Source organism: Phasianus colchicus, chromosome 9 (assembly GCF_987193195.1).
Source record: "Phasianus colchicus chromosome 9, bPhaCol1.hap1.1, whole genome shotgun sequence".
In the NCBI taxonomy this organism is placed as follows: Eukaryota; Metazoa; Chordata; class Aves; order Galliformes; family Phasianidae; genus Phasianus; species Phasianus colchicus.
This window is the reverse complement of record NC_143444.1, coordinates 24,009,560-24,030,816: the sequence shown is the minus strand read 5'-3', so window position 1 is coordinate 24,030,816 and position 21,257 is coordinate 24,009,560. Positions and strand designations below refer to the sequence as shown.

Genomic DNA, 21,257 nt, shown 5'->3' with positions numbered 1-21,257 from the left:
CAGCGTGCCCAGCACCAGGGAAGGGGATGCAGGCTGCCCAGCCAGTTGTAAATAAGACACTTCCTAACATAGAAGTGTTTCATTTAGATGCTTTTGTAGACCACATATTATTCTTTAATACAGGTTTTTCATGCAATATATAATTTTCAAACCAAAGCACCCTACTTGGGGATGCTTGCCGAGCTTTTCCTCACCACAGAAATGTGGCCACAGCTGGGGTGGAGCAAGGCAACACTTTTGCAGCCTACAAGGGTACAAACCAAAGCTTTAAATCATCGAGGAGGAAGCACAGTCCCTGCTAGAAGCAGAAGGAAACATGGAGAGGAAACCTGCTGTCACTTCGCCCCGTCACCTCAGCACAGCACAGGGGTTAATACCCTTAATCTGGTGGCAAATGCTTTGCAGTCTCTGTGGTATTTCAGGGGCTGGGACTGTGTAATTGCAGGGGAAGACACAGTCTGCTCCATCCTGTGCGGGATGCAGCCATCAGTTCAGTAGTTCACAGATCCCAGTGCTCGCACAGCACAAGGCCGATAATGGAATGGGGCATGGTCAAGGCTCTGCTTTGTGCCAGCAAACCTCTAGCAGGGTCTGAGTTTCTGCTAATAGTGGCAATTGTATTCAGCTCTCAGGAGTACTAAGCCCACCCCAAAATCTCTTGTCTTTGAGTGAGTTGGGCTGGCAGCACTGTGGGCTCTGCCCCCCTTCCTCTTGCAGTCCTCCAGCTGTAACAGCCCGTTGTGGCCCACATTCAGCTGACAGAGATCACACGATCGTGGCTTATTAAGAGGAAACCAAGCAGTTTGGCACAAATGGCTTTTCCGTGTTTGGTGCCTTTCAGTGCAGGGCCGTTCGGCACCGCCTGAAGCACAGGCAAGTGCTCAAAACTTCAATATTTAATCTTAACTTGAGATGCGAACTGTCAGGTCCACTGGAAGGGAGCCATTGACACTGGGATGGGAGATATGTTGGAGGGACAGTGCATAGCTCTCAGATCTTGCTTTCAGTCTTGCTTTGCAATGCAAGCCTCTTGGAAAAGGCATGTAGTGTGTGATTTCGGTGTTTGGTTATAGCTTTTCCAGATGTGGGGTGACCTACTGTTCAGCGAGAGCACCTCTGTGCACTCAGCACTCCCCTCATCTTGCTCATTCACTCCAAAGGCACTGTTGTGATGTGACACGCATGTGTCCCTCTGTCCCAGCACACACACAGCCACTTGCCCCCAGTGTTGGGAAAGGGAGAGCCCCATGCATCTGCGTTGGGAGCCAAGCAATCCTGGATATATTATAAGCTCAGTTTTGAGAAATAAAAACACATTAATATTCTGTTCTCTCAAGGCATTATCCTACTGTTTACCATTACACGCAATCCTTCGCCTTAAATTGCGTCTTTGATTAAAGCAGCAATGAGAGAAACCAGTGCTAATAACAAAATGCATTCTGCTTTAAATCACTAAAGTGAAAACATCAATAAGCTGTAACCATCAGTGCCGCCATGAAAATGAAGGCAACCATCATGGGAAACGGCAAGAATGAAATCCACTTTGCCAGCATAAAAGCCAAGTAATTAGGTCTTATGTGGGTGGAACTCATAACGAGGTGCAGGAAGGAGGGGGGGGGGACAAATTTCAGCCTCATCGTCCCCAAGAGCTACTTATCAAAGTTTGGGGGTGGCAGCGGGGCCAGCAGCCCCTCTCCTCAGCTCAGATGGGGCTGCAGCAGCTCAGCCCACCTCCACCTGCACCCACTGCAGCATCACCGGGCAGGGAGGCTGCTGACAGGAGGGCACTTCACTCCGATTGAGCTCGAGATGCTGTCTTGCATTAGCACAAACATTTAATTTAAAAATTAGAAGAAGGAATGGTAGCTGCTTATCATAGATAAATCAGCGTGTGGACGGGGATATTAAATTAATTTATCTGCAGAGGGCTGCGTGAGGCACGGCGCTGAACGCCCCTCCAGGAGCTGCTGCGGGAGCAGCGCTGAGGCCGCGGGCAAACAAACCGCGGGCCCGGCTGGGTGCCGCGCCAGGCTCAGCCCCACTCGGGAGCCCTGCCAGGGGCTGCGTGCCGCTCGGGGCATCGCTAATAACCCAACTGCCCGCGTTTATAGAGCAAGGACAGCACACAAGCTCGGCGCTTTTTGAGGCCGCTTCCGCTTTCCCGCTCTCGCTCTGCCGCTCCTCAGGCCGCTTTGGGCCCAGGTCGGGATGGCCGCCTTCACGCCCCCCGCAGCGCTGCGCCCGGCCTTTTCGGTGCTGGGGGGGCGCTGGGGGAACCTCATCAGCCCCCAGGCACTGCTACGTCCCACACCGGCAACCCCGGCCGGCTTCGCGGGGCTCAGCCCCGACGCCAGGACCACAGCCACGATCCCAGCACCGCAGCCCCGAACCGCCCGCACCCCTTTGTCCCCCTCTCCCCCTCGGCGCTCGCCTCCCTTTGTCCCGCTTAGTAACCGGGGCTGCCGGCCAACCACCATCGAGCCGGCCGGCTTCGCCGCCATCTGATTGGGCGAGCCGTTCGGAGGGCTCCACCAATCCCGACGCTCGCTGCTCTCTCAGACAAAGGCAGCAGCTCCGGCAACTGGGCTCCGCTCCCCCCGTCCCTCGCGCGTGCTCCGCGGCGGCAGCCCCTTGGCGACAGGCCAGCCGCGGGACGCGCCACTCGGCCCCGTCCCCTCAGAAGAGGGGGCGCCTCTGTGTGAAGCGGGCTGTAAAAGCGGCCGGAGAGGCAACGGGGAGCCGGTAAAGAAAGATAAAGCGAGGAGACACCGGAATGTTTTTTGGCAAAGCTTGCTTTCGGGTGTGCTTTGACGGAGCAAAGACGGCCGCTCCCCCTTTCTCTTGGCTTGCTGCCCCCCTCCGCTCTCCCGTGGTGGCGCCCGCTCCCCGACGCGCTTATAAAGCCGCCTCGAGGCCCCGCCCCCTCGCCCCACCCGCGCGGCGCCGGGGGGGCGTGGCCTCGCGCTCGGCAAGAGGCGGTTGGCGACGGTTGGGCCCCTCAGAGCCTCTTAAAATGAAACCTAGCGGGGCCGGCGGCGGCGCGCAGAGCGAGGGGCCGCCGCCACCAGCAGCAGCAGCAGCAACAGCAGCGCCCGCCGCAGCCGCTCGGAGCCGCCGGCTGAGCCAGGCCGGGCTGCGCGCAGGGCACGGCGGGCACCGCCGCGGGCTGCACGCCCGGCGCTGATCTCGGGGCTGAGCGCTGCCCGGCCGGGCTCGGCTGCCCGTATTGTTCCCGCCGCCCCCTCCTTTCTCCTCGGGCTGCAGCTCGGGCTCCATCCGGCAGCGCAGTCACCTCCTCCCGAGCCGCCGCTGTGCCCCTCTTTTGTGCCGGCTTTTTGTCTTGCCGTCCGCCAGGTGTTTTTAAAAATACCCCGAAAATGGCGATTTTTAGAGAGAATTCAGGAAAGTGGCTTTTCTGTGGAAAGGTGTCTTTTTAAACAAACAGCGAGAAGGGCTTTCTGTATATTATATCTATAGCTACCTGTCTGAGGTCCTGCAGGGCAGCCCTGAGGTGTCTTGTGTGGCATTATATTATTATTATTTTTTAATTAACTTTAATTTAGCGATTTTTTGTCTTTTTTTTTTTTTTTTTTTTAGCCGAAGCGTTATTTTAGAGCAGGTGGGTTGTTTGTTCTCGGAAGCCTTTTTCCATTTTTTTTTTTTTTTAATTATTATTGTGTTTTAAATAATTAACTGCAAAGAAAGGCGCGCTGCCGCGATGTACAACACGGTGTGGGATATGGACCGCGATGACACGGACTGGAGGGAGGTGATGATGCCCTATTCCACTGAGCTCATCTTTTACATTGAGATGGACCCTCCAGGTACGGAGCTGAGCCGCCTGGGTGCACCCGGGGAGCACGAGGGGTGGGTGCAAATTGGGGTGCAAGTGCTTTGAACTTCAGAGCGATGAGACCCCGCTGTCTGTGGGTGCCCCGGTGCTGGAACTGGGGTGTGGGTTGCCATAGATGGGGTGGTGGGAGAGCTGCTCTCAGCTCCTGGGCTGCTTTTTGTCAGGAAAACCTTTTATTGAAGACCGTATATCTGTGTTCGTTGCTAGAGAGGTGCTTTTATTAGCCTCTCCACCTGTGTGCCTTTATGTGCCCGTAACACTTTGATGGGGGTGATTTACCTAGCTCCATTCACTTTCAGTTTAATAGTTTTTACGCTTTCTGAGATCCTTTTTCTCTCTCCAGCACTGACAGATTAAGTGTGTGTTGTTTCTGGGTTCTGTTCTTGTGGCCGGGAAGGCTTGCAAATAGGTTGGAAGACTTTCCTTGAGGCAGCGTTATTTTCATAACACTTTATAGCCTCATTCAGAAGGCTTCGGTGCAACTTTTTTTCATTGGTTGCCAGCACTGAAAGCAGAGAAATGCATCGTCTTCTGCTTGCCTGAAGTTTTTAGTTGGGGCGGAAAGTTTCCCTTCTGCCAGAGGAAGGTTTACAAGTGCAAGGAGAACAGTCTGATTCTGTCTTTGGTAATGAATTAAATGTATATGTGGATGGTGGGGGGGACTATCTCCGTGCCTCAAAGAGTGGAAGTGACTGCAAGCAGCAAGGTAACCAAAGGGTCCCTGTGTTCTCAGCTCGCTCATCTGTATGTTTCAGTAAAATAGGCATCAGAAACCTCAAATAAGCATTCGTAAGTGGAATGATCTGCATAGCATGCACTGTCAGAGCTTCAAAATGTACTTTTCAACCTGTGCTTGAATTGTGGCGACTGTCTCCAGTGTATTCAGTCTGCTTCAGCTCAGAGAGCTCTTTTTCTCCATAGGTATGTGCGTGCTTGAATCAAAAGGGGTGGGGGGAGGATCATCTTCAGCTTTTTGGATCTCTGGACCTGCAGTCATTTCCTCTGCAAACTCTGACGCTTTAAAAATTGGACAGATCTCTCAGTGCTGGCCACTGCTCATTAAATTCTTGCATAGCTGACACTACCTATTTTTAGACGCTTCTCCTGAAAGCGTGAAGTTCAGTCAAATCCGTTTGCTTGCTTCTATGAATTTCAAAGGGTATCTTTTTTTGTAAATGCTTTTAACTGTTTACACAGTTAATATTTGCTTCTACTTGTATTGAGCAAAAAAAAAAAAAAAAAAAAAAAACCAAAAAAAAACAAGAAGAAAAAAGGAGTTCAGTTGTAGGTGACTTCAAACAATTGGTGTTGGGCTTTTTTTAATTAAAAAAAATAAAACTTGGTGTGAGAAGGCTGCTGTAAGGGACTGACCTAACTAAACTGGACAGAAAACGCTTGTCAGTATTCCTGCAGAAGGTGCCACGCAGCCTGGGGAAGGAGAAAAGCAGAAACAGTGCTTCTGTCATTAATAATGCCAATATTTGCATTGTTGAAACGTTGTTGGGGATTGAGACTCTACATGTTCCAAACAGCAGCTCGTGAAAGGACGTAGTGTTACATGCAGATCCCCCAGTGTATTCAGTAACTTCGTGTTTTTTAAATGAGAAAAGTCAGAGCTGGAAATGATGCGTGGATGGTCCCCATGTGTATGTCCTGATTTGGTAGAAGTATAACTTTTAAATTGCAGAGGGAGGGATAGAAAGTGAGTCTTCCTCCAGAGGTAAGGTGGAAAAGCATTCTCTGGTCTGGGCTGATAGGTCATCCCTAAGGGGAGCATGGAGGAATTTATTTGGAGGACTCAGACACTGCATACCTTGGGATAAAGTCACTGCATCTGCACCCAGTAACAACCACAGCTCTGTTTGGCCCACCTCCAAGAAAAATTTGTGAAGGTTTTCAGTATAGAATTCCCTTGCGCAGTGACTAGAGCTCCTGAGCAGCTGAATGGTGGCAATATGTTTTCTCAACAGCACACAAACTAACAATATGCAGTGAATTACCTGCTGCCAAAGGAAGGCAGCGCGTTCTTTTGTTCACAGAACTTGCATGAAGAGTTCCCCAGCTGGTCTTTATGCTGCAGTACTGGGCATTTACTGATGCCAGGAGCCAAATGTCTCAAATCATGCATGACTGCTCGTGATTACGTTTTAGTATCTCAGCTGCAGGCAGAAGACAAAAGCAAGGTGAGCCTAATGTGCGGTGTCACCTGTAACCTCTAAGTCAAGGATGGGGATACTGTTTCTTGTTAAGAGCCAGTAGACCTTTAATTTATCTTGGCAGGCTGTCTGAATACCCACCATAGTGTTGCACAATAATAATGCAGAAATTAAACCCCATGATAGCAGGCAGTCTGGAGTCGTTCCTGTCAGACCTCAGTGCACCTGCAGCAGCTTATCAGCTTGCTCCTGCTTTTGGTCAGATGTTGGAGGTGTCAATGGATGCTCAGAGCAAGTCCTGAAGCACGGTTGCTCACAGGCTTGCTCAGAAGTTTAAAAATAATCAAGTTGATACTTTTCCTGCACAGGAGTTTTCTCCAGCTCCCACAAATGTGGGGTCAGGCAGCAAATGTGTGCTGTTGACTCCGGCAGGCAGCTCAGTGCCATGCAGCTGCTCCTCGCTCCCCTCACATGATATGGGGGAGAGAATCAGAAGGATAAAAGTGGGAAAACTCATGGGTAGAGATAAAGACAGCTTAATAGCTAATACAAAAGCTGTGTGTGCAAGCAAAGCAAAATCAGGAATTAATTCACAGTTGCCTATTGGTAGGCAGATGTGTGGGCATTTCTAGGAGAGCATCCATCACATATAATAGTTTTTTGGGAAGACAAGTGACAGCTCTGAATGCCCCGTCCCAGCTTTTATTACTGAGCACAATGTCATAGGGCATGGAGAACCTCCCTTGGGTCTGTTGGGATAAGCTGGCTGTGTTCCCTATTGTGCACCCTAGCCTATGAGCTAGCAGGGTGTAACAATTGGACAGATCAATATGACGGGAAAAGGTGTTTCACCAGTGGTGTAATGAGAGAAGGATCAGCACAATAGCAACGTGCTATAAAGGAAGGGAGGAAGATTGCTTACCTGTATCAGAAGATTCCATGCTCACAGGGGAAAGCTGCTGCATGTGCCACAGTCCCTTAGGGGTGGCCCTGCTCCTCTGCAGCTTTACCATGTGTCACAGATGTACCTCCTGTTTTGTGGGCTTACCCATAGTTGCTTTGAGGTTTCAGCATTGCCTTACCCACAAAGATGCTTTGGGGTGTACGTTTTCCTGCTTGTACTTGTCTGCAGCCCCAGTCCTTTTGACTTGAGTTTCCACTGGCATTCCAGCCTGCCCTGAACAGCAGCAGTGCCCTGGCCATCTGTCAGCCCAGGTGCGTTGCAATTGCTGATATGAAAATGTTCCCAGGCACAGCAGAGTAAAATGGTAAAAACTATAGGAAAAACAATAAGCAGCCACTAACAAGGACTGCAGTCCAGTATATTGTAAGGTAGGCAAGCCCTGCAGCAAGTGCAGGAGCCTGCCAGTTAATGGCTAAGTAGATATAACATCTATAATTTCAGTCTAGCACGCTCCAATCAAATTTGTTTTTTTTCTGGAACCCTTTGAGCCCCACATTGGGTGACAAAAAGGGATGTTATGAATTGACCACGGCTGGCAGCTCAACATCACACAGCTGTTCTCTCTCTCCCTCCAAAAGCTGTGCATGCTAGCAAAGCAAAACAGGGGATTCACAAAATCAGAGAATACCGTGAGTTGGAAAAGACCCATAAGGATTATTGAGCCCAACTCCAAACTCCACAGAGGGAAAAGTAAGAGTTAAACCATGTATCTGGGAACATTGTCCCAGTGCTTCTTGAACATTCCCAGTCTTGGGGCTGTGACTACTTCCACGGGGAGTTTCTAGTTCCAAACTGCCTTGTTGGTTATCGGGTAGTGAATCGTTCACTGTTTCTCATTGGCAGGCAGATGTTCTGCCATTTCTAGGAAGGTAGGGCTCCATCACAGATAGCTTTTACTGAGGAAGGCAAATGCAGCAACTCTGAATGTTCTCCCAGCCTTTATTGCTGAGTGCAATGTCACGTGGCAGGGAATATCAGTTTGGCCAACTGTATGGGCTGTGCCCTGTCCCAGCTTCTTGTGCATCCCAGCCTCATAGATATGAGGGATGTGTGAGAAATAGGAAAGACCTTCGTGCTGTGCGAGTGCTGCTCAGCAACAACCAGCACATCCGTGTGTTATCAGCACTGTTTTTCATCACAAATCCAAAACATAGCACTGTATGAGCTACTATGGAAAAAAAGCAATGAAAGTAGAGAGTAAAAGGCCTCTAAAAAGTGAAAACCAAGGCGTTTACAGATTTCTAGCTCTCCATCCATCTTAGACACAGGAGTGGGACTGCAGATGCAGTCCTGCCAGCCTTACAAAACACTCCTTAGAGCAGTACAGCTAACGCAGTAGCAAAAGCAGCGACAGCCAGCAGGGTGACTACTGTTTCCTTTGAAGTACTTGATAGTTTCTTCTTCTTGCTTGTCTTTTGGCATAATAAATGGCATCACTGGTATAAGGTAGTAGCTGTAGGTAGCAAATAATGCTAGGTGCAACTAAATAATTTCCAGAGTCTACTAAGAAAATTGGAATCATGAATTGCAAATAGCTAATGCAGCTTCTGAACTTTCTGTCAGGATTACTATAAAATAATACAGCCATAAAAGCATCATGCACTGGCATTAGAAAACTGACTGTGTCTGTGGTTCATTTGTGTTTGTTCTTGCTACAGGACGTGTCTGGAAAGACAAGAAAATAAGTTACTGGATTGAGTTTAGTTTTTTTGGTAACATCTCTTCAGATCTGCAAATGGTATTTACTGCCAGAAGTGCAGTTTTTGAACAGAGAATTGACTGCAAAGTTACCAGAGTACCAAAACCGTAACTACCTATGCGTTACCTCACTTCCAATTAGTAGGACTGAATTGTGCCTTTTAAGTCTGGGATACATTATCAGGTTTGTGTTGATGATAAAATGTGTAATCACAGAATACATTTTATCACAGTTGGATGAGAATCAGTGAGAGTGTTCCGCTGGGATTTCAGATACAGATGTCAGCAAAGATATTTGGCTCAACTACAAATTAGAGGTTAGTTTCACTTGTGTGGATTATGAAGAAAACCACAAGTTTGAAGCTGGCTTGCTAATGCAGAATGGACTGTGTTTATGAGCAGGTAACAGCTGAAGCTGTGTAAGAGCTACCTTTTGAAGGCTGTTGGGCCACGTATGGCTGACTGTGTTCATAACTTGATTCAACCAACTTTTTAAAGAATATTACTTTTCCTTGTCTCCTGTTACAGCTTAAAACCACCTGTATCAATTTTCTTATTACAATATCTCTTAATAGTGAAGATGGAGAAGGGGAAAAAATTATCTACAGACTGCTTAGGTTCATCTGCTCTGCTAAAGCAGCTCTGCCATTGTGTGAGTGAGACAAGTATCCAAGAGAGAACATGTATTTATTCATTATAGTTTCTATTTTCTTCTCATATACAATTTGACAACCCTTGTTTTAGGGGAGTGATACTATAATTGTAACTTGGAAAACATAGGATTCTGATCTGAAGGGCAGTGTTTACTTGGATACAAGTCGTACTGTATCATTATCAATGTTATTGTGGAAACTGAATGTGGCTTCTCAAATTGGGTTTGTGGTATACAGTAGCCAGATGTAGGTGAACACTGCATGTCTATGCCTGACTGCTTTTCCAGTGGGAGAACAGATGCAGATTTTAATAGCGTTGTCAGTATTGTCCTTCAGCTTATCTGAGCTGACTCCAGAAGCTTATCAAAGGAAAATTCTGCTCTCATACATCTTAAAAAATGGGAGTAGTTCTGCTGGTGCATGTCATCAACAGCACAGCACTGCAGCAGCTGCGTCTTCATTACAGATTGGAGTTTTGCTGAAAGTCCAGTTTCCAAAATGTAGGTGCTGGGGGATGAGAGTTTCTTTACTGTGTAAAGGGAGTTTGTGCAGACTGGGTGGAGGAGGGGAAATAAAGTTCCATCACTTACAGTCCTGGTGATCCTGGAAAAACAGCTTGAAACAGAGTCTTAGCTCCTGTACAGAACATGACATAAAATGCACATATTTCGTTTTCTATACCTAGATTTCTCTACCAGCCTTTTTGCTTAATGACTGCTGTGAGCATTTTTAATTTCTAAACTTCCAATTGCATTTTCAGGCTTGCTTTTACATTCCTTGTGCATGGTTTTCATTTTGATGGCTCTAACTGTTAAAGAATATCACTCGTCAGCTTTCAATTAAATACACAAATGCAAAAAATAGCATCATTAACATAAAGTAAAATGATACTTTGCTTGAGATGGCAGGGCTTGCTTTAAAAGGCTCCCGTTTATCTGTAGGCTTTCAGATAGTGTAGAAGTAGTTGGAGAGGGGAAGGTTACTGAAGGGAGTTGTTTGACTGCGTGTTCTGAAAAGGTGTATGCTTATGCAAAGTAAAACATGGAAAAAACCATGCTTGTTTGTAATCAGAGCCTGTTCTAATCCCAGCAAACGTTATTTCTGCATTGCTCTGAACAGTTCTGTATCTCATTATGAAACCTAACAGGAGTTAATTGCTGTGGTGTTTCCTACTAACTCACCTGCTTAAAAGAAGAAGATTCTTGGAGTTTCCTTTGGGGAATATCATTTTCCCAAGCAGCAGAGTTGACTTCTGTCTTCGCCATTGCCTGTGTGATATCTTACTCCAGAATGAAGCTATTCATGCTTATCTTTGCTCTACAGCTTGGGAAAACTGAGAGGCATAGCTGGTCGTACACCTCTGCACCCGTTACTGAGAGCAGTTGGGTGCCTTACATCATCTCATGCTGATTGTTTAGTGAGTCACTTTTTTGGGCAGAGCTGGAGAACGCTAGAAACAGCAGCATAAAGAAAACTTTTATCAGCATTTCCTCATGTATTTTAATGGTTAGGTTTTATTATCATCAAAAGGGCTGTTAGACTGTAGTAACAGGTTGCCCTAAAACTTGGGCTCCGTGGAAGCAATTGGTGCATTCTAGCTGGTTGTTTTTTTTTGTTTTTTTTTTTGGAAACTTGTTTTTGTGAAGTAGGTTGGTGAATAAAGCTTAAAGAGCAGACTCTGCTTGCGTACTAAATGCCCCTATGGAAATGAGTCAGGTTTTCTTTTTTCTTCTGCTTTTTATCTCATTTCTTGTGACAGTGTGCACAATAGCTAAGTAAACAAGAACTCTTTTCTGCACGTAATCTAAACTACAGCATATGAGCTGGTGATGAGTCCCAGCTCAATGAGCAAGGATGTTACCTCCTCTGAAGAGATTGTTTTAATTGTCCTTCATCTTTGCTGTGTCCTCCACTCAAAAGACAAAGGTTTTGCGGTGCTTTAGTGAATATATTCTTGTACTTTCAGTGATTCTAGTGCACTTCTGTAGAGAAGTAGCTGCACCCAGGGAGTTTTAGGAAAAATTCTTGCAGTTCAAAGAAAGCAAAGAGCAAGTGGTGCCTTTTCCAGCAGGCCCCCAGCTGCCTTGCTGGATGTCCACCAGCTGCCTGGTGAGCCCTGATGCCAAAGCATAATGTGCTCTGAAGCTTTCCTGTGGCTGAACAGAATCCCAGTTCTTCTCTGGCTTTGAGTTCAGCCACACACTCGAGATGGCTACCTTCCATCCAGCTATCTTTTTGTAAGAGGAGACAAAATACTTCAAATGCTTCAACCTGTGGCTGCTTCCAACATTCATCCAGTTTTCATGATCTGGAAAAATGTTATTTTAATGATAGTTCATATATATGTTACTGCTTCTAAAGTCAGATAATCCTTAAAACTGACACCTGGTTGTTTAGGAAAGGATTAAAAAACATCATGTTTCTCAGCACAAAAATGTGTGGGTTTGGGGAAATCAAAAGCATCAATCTGTAATCCCTTCATCTGTTTGTTCTTTCACTGCAAAATAACTTCAGTTTTGCATTGGCATCATTGTGGGACTCTTGTACTTCAGGTTGGATTTCTCTTTCAAAGCATAAAGCTCCTGTTTTCTTCTGCTAGCTGCCACTCACAGTTGCTTTCCGTATCTTCCTCATGAAAGAAAAATGATTGTCTTTGCTTTTGGAGGAATTCTTTCCTTCCTTTCATCCACCCTCTCAAAAAAAAAAACCCAAATTTAAAACTTGCTCATGACTGCATGGATTGGGACTTCTGCTTTGATACAGTGTCCTACTGGAACAAGGTTCTTAGAAATAATGATGTGTGAATACTTTTCTAACTTCAGATTTGGTTTGATTTGCATCTTCTGATCTAGATTAAAATGGCTCTCTGTCAGCAATTTAGGTAGTGTTGAAATACATCTACTTCAGTAACTATAGAAAATATTTGACATATGGCAAGGACAGGTACTGTATGAGAAACTTTTCACATACTGCTGTCAAAGATCTAAACTAGTGGTAAACTGAAAAAAAATGCTGCTTGGAGCAGCAAGAGTCAAATGTATTTACAGCTGTATTATTATTATTTTAAGTTCTCACTAGCACCAAATTATTTCTGTTCTCCAAGGAGAACCAGTTTCTGTCTTTGTACCTGCCATCTGGATAGATGGTTAGTCTTTGAAGTAGCTGGGGATAGCAGCCTTAAGCTTTTCGTTCTTTTAAAATTACTTTTTTTTTTTCTTTTGGCTTTGGTATGTCTCCTGACTGTAGTGGCACTGCATGGTGACTTCACTGTCCATCTTCCACAATGAAGGATACTTCATTCTCTATTACTGAACCTCTCTGTGCTTATGCAAGTCATTGTGCTTTCCTTACTCTTATCCAACATCTATCTCCTATGTAGTGACCAAAGAGTCTGCCCCAGAGAATAACTCCAAAGAGACCCTTACTGGTCAGCAGATAAACTGTTCCTTTCTGAGGTGAGTCAAATGTGACGGTGAGGTAGCAGCAATCCTTGAAACATGAAGCATGGCAAAACTTCTAAAGCGTTATTATTGATTTGGTATCTAGATGTTGATAATGTGCTTATTATCCTTGCTGTATGAAAGAGAGCTTGTCCTTTTCATCTTCCTTATGCTGACTTTGGGGCAGCAACCTCAATGCTGTTGGAAACTGGCACTGCTGGAGCTTTGCAGCTGTGACTATGAGCTGGGTTGAAAGGTAAACAATTTTTCATCAAGCAGTGAAAACTGGAAGTTGGGCCTTTTTTGCTTTGCCATTTCATGCAAAGAGTGAAATGTAAAGGAAATACCATATTACTTTACAATACAGGAAAAGATCCTGAAGTCATGTGTCTGACAGTGCACATCTTCCAATTCTTCCAACTCAGCCAGTGAAGGGACAACAAGCCTTGTGAAGCAGCAGTGGGTACTTGTCACATGCCCCAAAGAGAGCTGTGAATGTGAGCCAACTTCTTTCCTTCACACTGTGTTGTTGTCTGCAGGTGTCCAGTACTGAGTAACCTTTCACCTGGGCAGTAGCTGTGGATGTTCGTGAAGAGCTGAGTGCACCAGAAATTTGGCTGACTGTAGGAAGAAGAACTGTGGTTGGGAGGTGTGGGAGCAGACTGGATGGTTGGGAAGTTTTCAAACAAAACAGATCTTTATCAAAGAAGTCAATTAATCAAAACTGAAATATTTCTTAAAGGTGTTGGTTTTTATGAAAGTTCATAGAAACACAAGCAAAGCTATAATAGGAGTGTTTTTGTTGGAAACCTGCCTGGCTTCCTGCCAACTTGTCTGCTGTTTTCTGTAATGAGATATTGAAAGACTTCAGTTCTCTGAATATGTTTTAGCCTTTGGCGTCTTGCCTGTTTTTAAGGGAGTAGAGCAAAAATGTGAGCATGTATGAGATTCTGTGGCCAGCAGTAATGTGATCAAGTAGCTTCCTTCTGTGTCCCTGCGGAATTTCCAGTGCACGTTAGTTGCCTTTTGGGGAAGGGCAGCTGAGAAGGGACTGAGAAGGGGCTCAGAGAAAGGGGTCTTGGCAGGAGAACTGACACAGGAGGATGGGCAGCTGCCAAGGTAACATACCTGTCAGCAGTGCAGGCTGAGCCGCTGTCAGCAGGTGCACTCAGTCCTCCTCTTTGCCAGCTGCAAATCTCAGCAGAAGTGCAGCGCATCACTGCTCTTGCTCGCACTGGGTACACTCTTCCACCAAAACCAAGTGCACCTTTGTTCAGCATATGCTTTTTTCTGAAGTTGTGACTGCCCTGAGGGGACCTTGTGCAGTCGTGACAGGTACAGGGCTATTGAGGGAATGAAAGATTTTGAGTATTTGCCTTAAAAGTGTCTGAGAAATTGAGAAAAGATGTTGAGAAATTGAGTAAAACTAAAGAGAACAGTTCAAGATTGGGAAGTTTTAGCTTTTGTTTCATTCCAAGTCCTCATCTATACCTCCAAAGAGAAAAATCTTTGTCCTTGAGGACTGTATCATTAAAGTGTTAGCTGCTCTAACCGTGGACTACTTGCATGTTTCCATAGTAATGATACTTTCTGGAGCTCTATATTACAGTCTATAGGGTACTTACTGTATGTCAGCCTTCCTGAATCTGAGTGACTGTCTTCAGAAATCTTCTGATCTGCTGTCTACTTGTCAGAATGTGTAGGGAGAGGAGATTGAACACTTCAGAAAGAAGTTTACTAAACAAACTCATGGAAGAGCTGAGTGATTTAAAATTGACTTTATCAGAGTGTTTGGTAGTTGTAATTATTTGTAACAGTAAGATAGAGTTAATCCCACACTTGAACTTGTTTTGTTTTTAGTTATCTGACCTTCAGCCCTTGGAAAATTCTAGAAGAGTTGCATTCTGGAGGCATTCTTAGGCTGAGTGGCATCTGCCTTAGAACTGCATCGGAGGGCTTTATTAACTGGCAGGTTCATCTTGTACACAAATACTGCCTGACTGGGTGCTATTTGGGATGTAGCTCTTGGAGACCCAAGGCATTCTTCTTTTTCATTCCTCCTGAATCACTGCCATTGAAAACTCTCACATGTAGGGCTCACTGGCTCTTAAATCACGTAAACCTGTGAAAATTTTGATTAAAAGCCAACTGGGGAAAGTATGTATCTCACAGAAGTCCCAGTGTGCTTTACTGAGGTTAAATTTGGGATTAGTATAGCCCATTGTTTTCTACAAGAGTCCTCATTTAAAAATAAAAATATACGCGGGCGCTAATCCTCAGACCCTTGCCAGCATTCTTTCTTGCCTCGGTGTTGGAGGTGAGCTGAATTTCAGGGAGTCGTGTCTGTTAAATCTCGAGCAGCCTTTTGAAAAGAAAAGCAATTCCACGCAGTCAAGAAAGCATGAAAAACATTCCCTTGGCACAGGCCAATCGATAGCTTGTCTCTCTGAGGAGCTGCATCTCGGTGCTGCAGAGCGGCTTGGCTGAAGCTACCTGAGGAGAGGGCATGGCAGCCATCTGGGCCTGACGTCAGCAACATCCGATCCCGGGCCCCGCCGGCATTGGCCACTCCGCTGTCTCCATCCAGCCGTCAGCTCTTTATTTCTCCCTTCTAAGTAACACTGATCTGAGATTGGGATTTAGCTCAAGCGAGGTTGCTTGGGGAAGCTGGGGAGGGGGGCTAGGGATGCTAAGGAAACAAAAAGCAAAGGTGCTGGCTCCCACACGAGGGGCCCCGTCTCCTGCCGTGGCTGCACGCCAGCCCTTGGGAGCACCCAGGAGCAGGTGTCCCAGTTGGCTCTTCCCTTTGGGTTTTGGAAAGGTCCACGTGGTAAAGCTGTCCTAGAGATGTGGGTACTGGCGTGATGTTTCTTTATCTGGTGCTCACAATAAGTTCTTTATTAGAACAAATAGATCCATTGTGCTGTTAATCACTTCTGGTCAATGTTCTTTCTCTCCCAAGAGAAAGGAGGAAAGAGAACCATCAGGATGGATCTAATCAGAGATTGTTGTGAGATGCATCGAGATTGTGTCTGGGACTAGATCAGAATTGGACCCAACGACATGGAAAGAAACACAGCTGCTCTCAGAGGCATTTGTGTTGACTTCAGGACAGCCTGACTCTTCTTTGCTGCAAGATTTTAACACTCTAATGTTCATCAAGCAAAGTACATCAAACTGCATTTTTTAAATTTAAATCAAAATGTGTAGAGTCTTTAAGGCTCTTCATCATTTCTCACAGGAATATGACGTGATCTCTCCTAGCATGGTTATTAGGACTGTGTAGGTACCAGTAAACACTATGCTAGGCTGCCTCTCATGATGACCCATTGCACCAGTGCCTGGGTGCTGCCCTGCTACAGCAGCCTTGTCGCACTGCCAAATTCTCCTCTTGTCATCACAAGTTCTGGGATGCAGAGTTTAAACTGCCTTCCCTCCTCAGTTATCTGTTCATACAGCCCACAGTCATATCAGGCTGAGATGGAGGCAGAAACCACTGAAATAGATGGGCATATTAGCTTGTTGGCAAGGGCCTGTGTCTGTGGCCAGGACAGGGAGAAATCTATTACTATTCAAAGAGCTCAGAGTAAAGAATTGGATCCATAGCTCTTTGGAAACAAAGTATCCGCCCTTGCGAATACTTCTTTTTATTTTTAAAATGTGCAAGCTATTAAAGAGCATTTTTAAAAGTCTATTGTGAGAAGGAGACTGGCTTCCATGAGTCAGGTTTTACAGGAACTGGTCCAAGCCTTATTCTTCTCCCTAGGAGAATTTCCTTCCAATTTCCTCACACAGAATAAAGTTCAGCGCTCAGCCCTGATAGCGACAACTGCTACCACCTATTAAGGAAAAAGAGGAAAGGCCCCACCTGTAGTGAGGGCTCTTGGTTTAATGTCTGGAGCTCTGTGTCTGTATGCAAACACTTGTTCCTTACCTTTCTGGGCTTTGTTAGTTTGCTTTTCTGTGCTCGGTGCTTTGGAGTGAGGCCTGACAAAACTGTTAAATTATTCCACAGTATATAAGGGAGCAAGGTTTAATCTTACAAGAAGGGCTAGAGAAGTTTTCAAGTACTCTGGAGAATACTTGAAAGCCTCTTCTGGAAAGCCCCTATTACCAGCATAGAACAGGTTCTTACACTGTAGGATGCCTTGAAGTTTGGGGTCCGGGCTTTAATTTGCAAGACCCCGTGAAATCATTGCTGGTTCTGATACCATTTGTTAAGAATTCTCCACGCTGTCGTGCATTTTTCACATTAATTTTCATGAACTTGCTGATGATTCAGAATCTACAAAAGATTCTGGAATAAATACAAAACAGGTTTTTGAGCTCAGATTTATTGCCATGTGCAGATACTAATGAGACTCAGAGCCACTGCTTCTGTCTTGTTGCTTGCTTAGAGTACGTGGAGTAGCAAAGCCCAAAGGGGAGGAAGAGCAACATGAAGCTCATTTTTGATTTGTGAGCTTTGAATGAAGAAGATGGGCTAACACTGGGCTCCGCTAATGAAGTTGCTTGCACAGGCTCAGGACTTCAAGCAAAGCAGGGCTAGAGCTCTGTCTTACTCTCAATGGTACTTTATAGAAGTGCTTAGGTGCTGTACAAACAAAACAACTGTGGTAGTTGAGCTGGGAGTAAATGAAGCCTCCTAACCAGGAAGCTACTTCACTGATTCCGAAGGTTTTCACCTTCCTGTTATAACAAACCCTGTTATTGCCTCGCTAGATAGGCACACACCTGAAAGTTCCCAGCTCACCCCATAAAAAGAACCTGTATGCTTGGCTGTAATGCCCAATACCGCAGCATGAATGCTGCTATCTGAATCAGGTGTTTGGTCAGCAACCCCAGGGTGCAAACGTCTGGGTCAAGGTTCAGGTTTAGTTTAGATTGGCTCGATTAAAGTATCTGCTGGTTTGTCTGAGAACACTGAACTTACTGTGTTGGATATTCAAGATGAAATGGTATTTGGAACTGCAGTTGAAACGGTGTTTTCTCTTCTTTAATGTGGGAGGTGTGGCTCGGAGGTGAGCAGATGGCTGGTGCCAAGTAGCACACCTCTCAGCGTTAAGCCACTCTGCACTGGAGCTAGAGATCAAACTCTCCTTTCTACTTGTTTTATTTGTATTTCTGCTTGTGCACCAGGCTTGTGGGCATCTGAAAGCTGGCTATTGTCAGTGCACATCGGCCCTGCTCTCTGATGCTTGTGTAATCTGATGGTGAGAGCACAGAGCCGGGAGCACAGATGTTCAGGGTCTGACTTGAAAATGTGCTGGCAGACCTATGTGTGTAGCTGCCTTCTTGCTCTGAATTCAGATGTTTCTGTAAAACACTCCTGTAGTCTCATGAAATGCCTGAAAAATGCTTCGGTTCGGTGGTGGTGTTGTGAGGAGAACCTCAGTCTCTGCAAAGCAGGGGAGAGCACTCGAGACATCTTTTACAAAGAAAATAAGTGTAACACGTTTCTGCATTACGCAGACACATCTCTACCAATCTATTACCATGCCTGTGGCTGCTGACTGATGGAGAATTTAACATTCAGGATCATGAAGAGGTTGTTTGCTTAACTGCAAGAAGTGACCTGACAGAGCATCGGTGGATTTGTATGCCGTTATGCTGCACAACGTATTTTGAGCACAGAAGTAAAAGCCACTTTGTGCTGAACTCAGAATGGGGCATTCCAGGCAGTCTTGCACTGGGCCTATATACGTGCCTCTCTTTGGGGGGATTTGTAGCAGCCCTTTTCTTATGGTAAATGTCTCAGCTATATGAAGCAGAGCTGACACTGGTAATGAGCTGATGTCCCTTTTCCCATAACTGTCTATTCAGAGAGTCGCAGCTTTTGTTCCTAGTGGAGAACATGAACCTAGGGCCCGTGATGGATGTGCTGCTGCCCAGCTCTTGCTAGCATCTCATATTTCCCTCTGAAGGAACACTCACCTGTTTGCTCTCGTGGGTTGCCATAAGGATTTGTGATGCCTTAGCAACTACAGCTTTTCCATAGCTGTGCACAATGTCTTGCAGACTGCAGCTTTCAGACACAATGCACCTTTGTAACTTGTTTTTGGAGGTTTAGGCAGTAATAGCATTTGTACTCTCACCTGAGCCAGACTGCCTTTAGAATAACTCCTGCTTTCTCTTACTTCTTCCCCTACTTCCTCTAGCAGGTTTGGTACTGGAAAACACAGTAACACAGCACAGCTGTTGACTTCAAATTTCTTTAAAAATTCCAAATTGAAGATGCATTTTCTTCTCACTTTTTCATCATCATGTTCACCATCGTTTTTCTGAACATTCTAGTGATTGCTTTCCCCTATTTACCTCTCTTTAATCTGTTCTTAATTTTCAGCTCTTCCTCCAAAGCCCTCCAAACCAATGACTCCAGTGAATACGAATGGAATAAAGGACAATTCCAGTTTCTCTCTGCAGGAAGCGGAGTGGTACTGGGGGGACATCTCAAGGTAAGCAGTATTTTTTACTAAAAATAGAATGATCCTGTTAGGCTTCAGGAGAAAAAAATACTATTTCAGACAGCATTTTACAGGATGGAAGTGCTTCAGGATTATGCTTGGCGCAGCACCTAAATGCTGGTGTTCAACTGGATTCAAGGCTTGTGTTTAAGTTACTGTTGTTCTGGTATAGATAGTGTCGGTCCTGCTGACAGTTATTTTGGGTTTTTAACTTCCTCCAGATATACAAACAGATATACAAAAGGGTAAAAAGAAGAAAGTGCTTCTGAGTGCGCTAGCTAATAATAAGGTTTTGTAAGCATGCTGTGCTGGGATGCATGCAGTTCAGCAAACTTTCAGTCGGAGGCTTGTTCAAAAGAAAAGTTGTTGCATTTTTATATTTGGTTTCTTGAATATTTAGTTAAAATTGCATGTGTACTAATTTCTATTAAGTGGTGGTATATAAATAGCTCTCCCAAGTGCTAACCATCCCCAGTTATGTGGAGTCAATGATACAGGCACATACCAAATAAATTAACTTCTACCTCCTAAAGAAACCGTTTTGGTTTGGGCATTCCTGTAGTTAACTGCATAAAAAATTGAAAGGATTAAGTCATCTCTTTCTGCCTTAAGGTGCTTCTGAAAAACCTCGAGCTTGGAGCTGCAAGGGGAGACATGATTGTGCTGGGAGTGTGATCAGAAAGTGTTCCAACTTCTGCACATAATACTTTGAAATGCTTTGTCAGATAAAGGCAAGGATGGCAGATTTGCCGCAGTCGTTCACTGAACTTCTGAAAGGGGAAATAAAGTTTTCATATCTTTATTGTACCTCTCTTATCTCTACAAAGCAAACCTGCATGGATCTTGTTTTTGAAGGGCCTAAGCAGTGATATTTTTCTGTTAATACTAAATCAAAGCAGAGTGGCGATACCTGATCACGCGACCCACCAGGCAGGGTTTGTTTAAAACAGCTCAATACTGGTAGTTTATTGACTGTGGATTTGTTCCCTGTTTACCAGTGCACGTGATGGTGGGAGCTAAGGTAGTACAAATCACATTGCAGTGACTATTGGATTAAAATGTGATACACACACACATAAAGCTGGTATTGTTAATGGCCTTAACTTGGCAAGCCATCAGGTACAGACTGCATTGGGCTGCCAGGTCAGGAACCATGTTCTTCAGTCAGGAACTGCATTGAAAATTTTGTCATGAGCTCCTGGATGCATCTTGCAGGCAGAAGCCCAAGCTCTCAGATCGTATCTATCTTTTCCGAAAGGAAAAAGCCTTTTGAGTTAATTAGGCTCAATCTGAGTGAAGTAGGTTGATCACGCACGTGATAGTTAGTAGGAATCAGCCTTACTAACAGAATGGTTTTCTGCAGGAGGCCAAATCAAAACTAAGGCATTTTGGTAAGAATGCTTTTGTTCTTTATTATTTGAACAAAAAAGCCACTGTTGATTTTTCTTTTTCAAATTCAAATAGAGTTTCTACTCCACTTAGATAATGTTGAGGCTACCTGATAAACTTGAGTTTCCAAATGATTGTATTAAAAAGTATATTAAAAAGAACCTGTAAGGGAGCTGTTACACTGTGAGATATGCAGGCTGGGTGAAATGCTCAAGCCTGTCTGGAACCTTAACTCTTTAACTGAAAGCATCTGGACTGAGTATTCCTTTTGCTTCAGTTGTAAAAAAGTAAAAGTTGCATGAAAGCTAGCAAGGTTGTAGTGGTTTAAAACTACTGTAAATAAGATCAGAGTTAAGCCAATAATGAGTCTCTTGAGACAAGAACTGTGCTAAACTCTGGGCACCTTTGAGAGATGATGGTAGAGCCCATTTCTTAAGAGGTCAGGTCTGCCTTCTCAAAGGGCACCTGTTTCCAGTGTGGATTTTAAGACCTGAGCAGATTACAGTGAAAGGTTGTGAACTCTGAGACACAGCTGCTACTGTTGCTTAAAAACAGACTCCTTCCTAAGCAGCACTTCACTGCTGCTGCTATTTTTTCTTATAACTACACAAGTTCAAACTTCTTTTAGAAGAATTAGAAG

At 45.0% G+C, this 21,257-nt stretch overlaps 1 protein-coding gene across 4 annotated transcripts in view; it reads left to right on the top strand.

The window, feature by feature from the left end:
• PIK3R3 (phosphoinositide-3-kinase regulatory subunit 3) overlaps positions 1–21,257 on the top strand; it is a 59,099-nt gene that overhangs the window by 30,006 nt on the left and 7,836 nt on the right. For 3 of the 4 annotated variants that reach the window (XM_090146619.1, XM_031601700.2, XM_090146620.1), the window contains one exon: positions 19,108–19,219. In XM_090146619.1, coding sequence (XP_090002745.1) covers positions 19,108–19,219 — 112 coding nt within the window. Of the gene's footprint in view, positions 1–3,641; positions 3,825–19,107; positions 19,220–21,257 lie in introns of those variants that run through there. The other variant, XM_031601674.2, reaches the window with a different exon arrangement.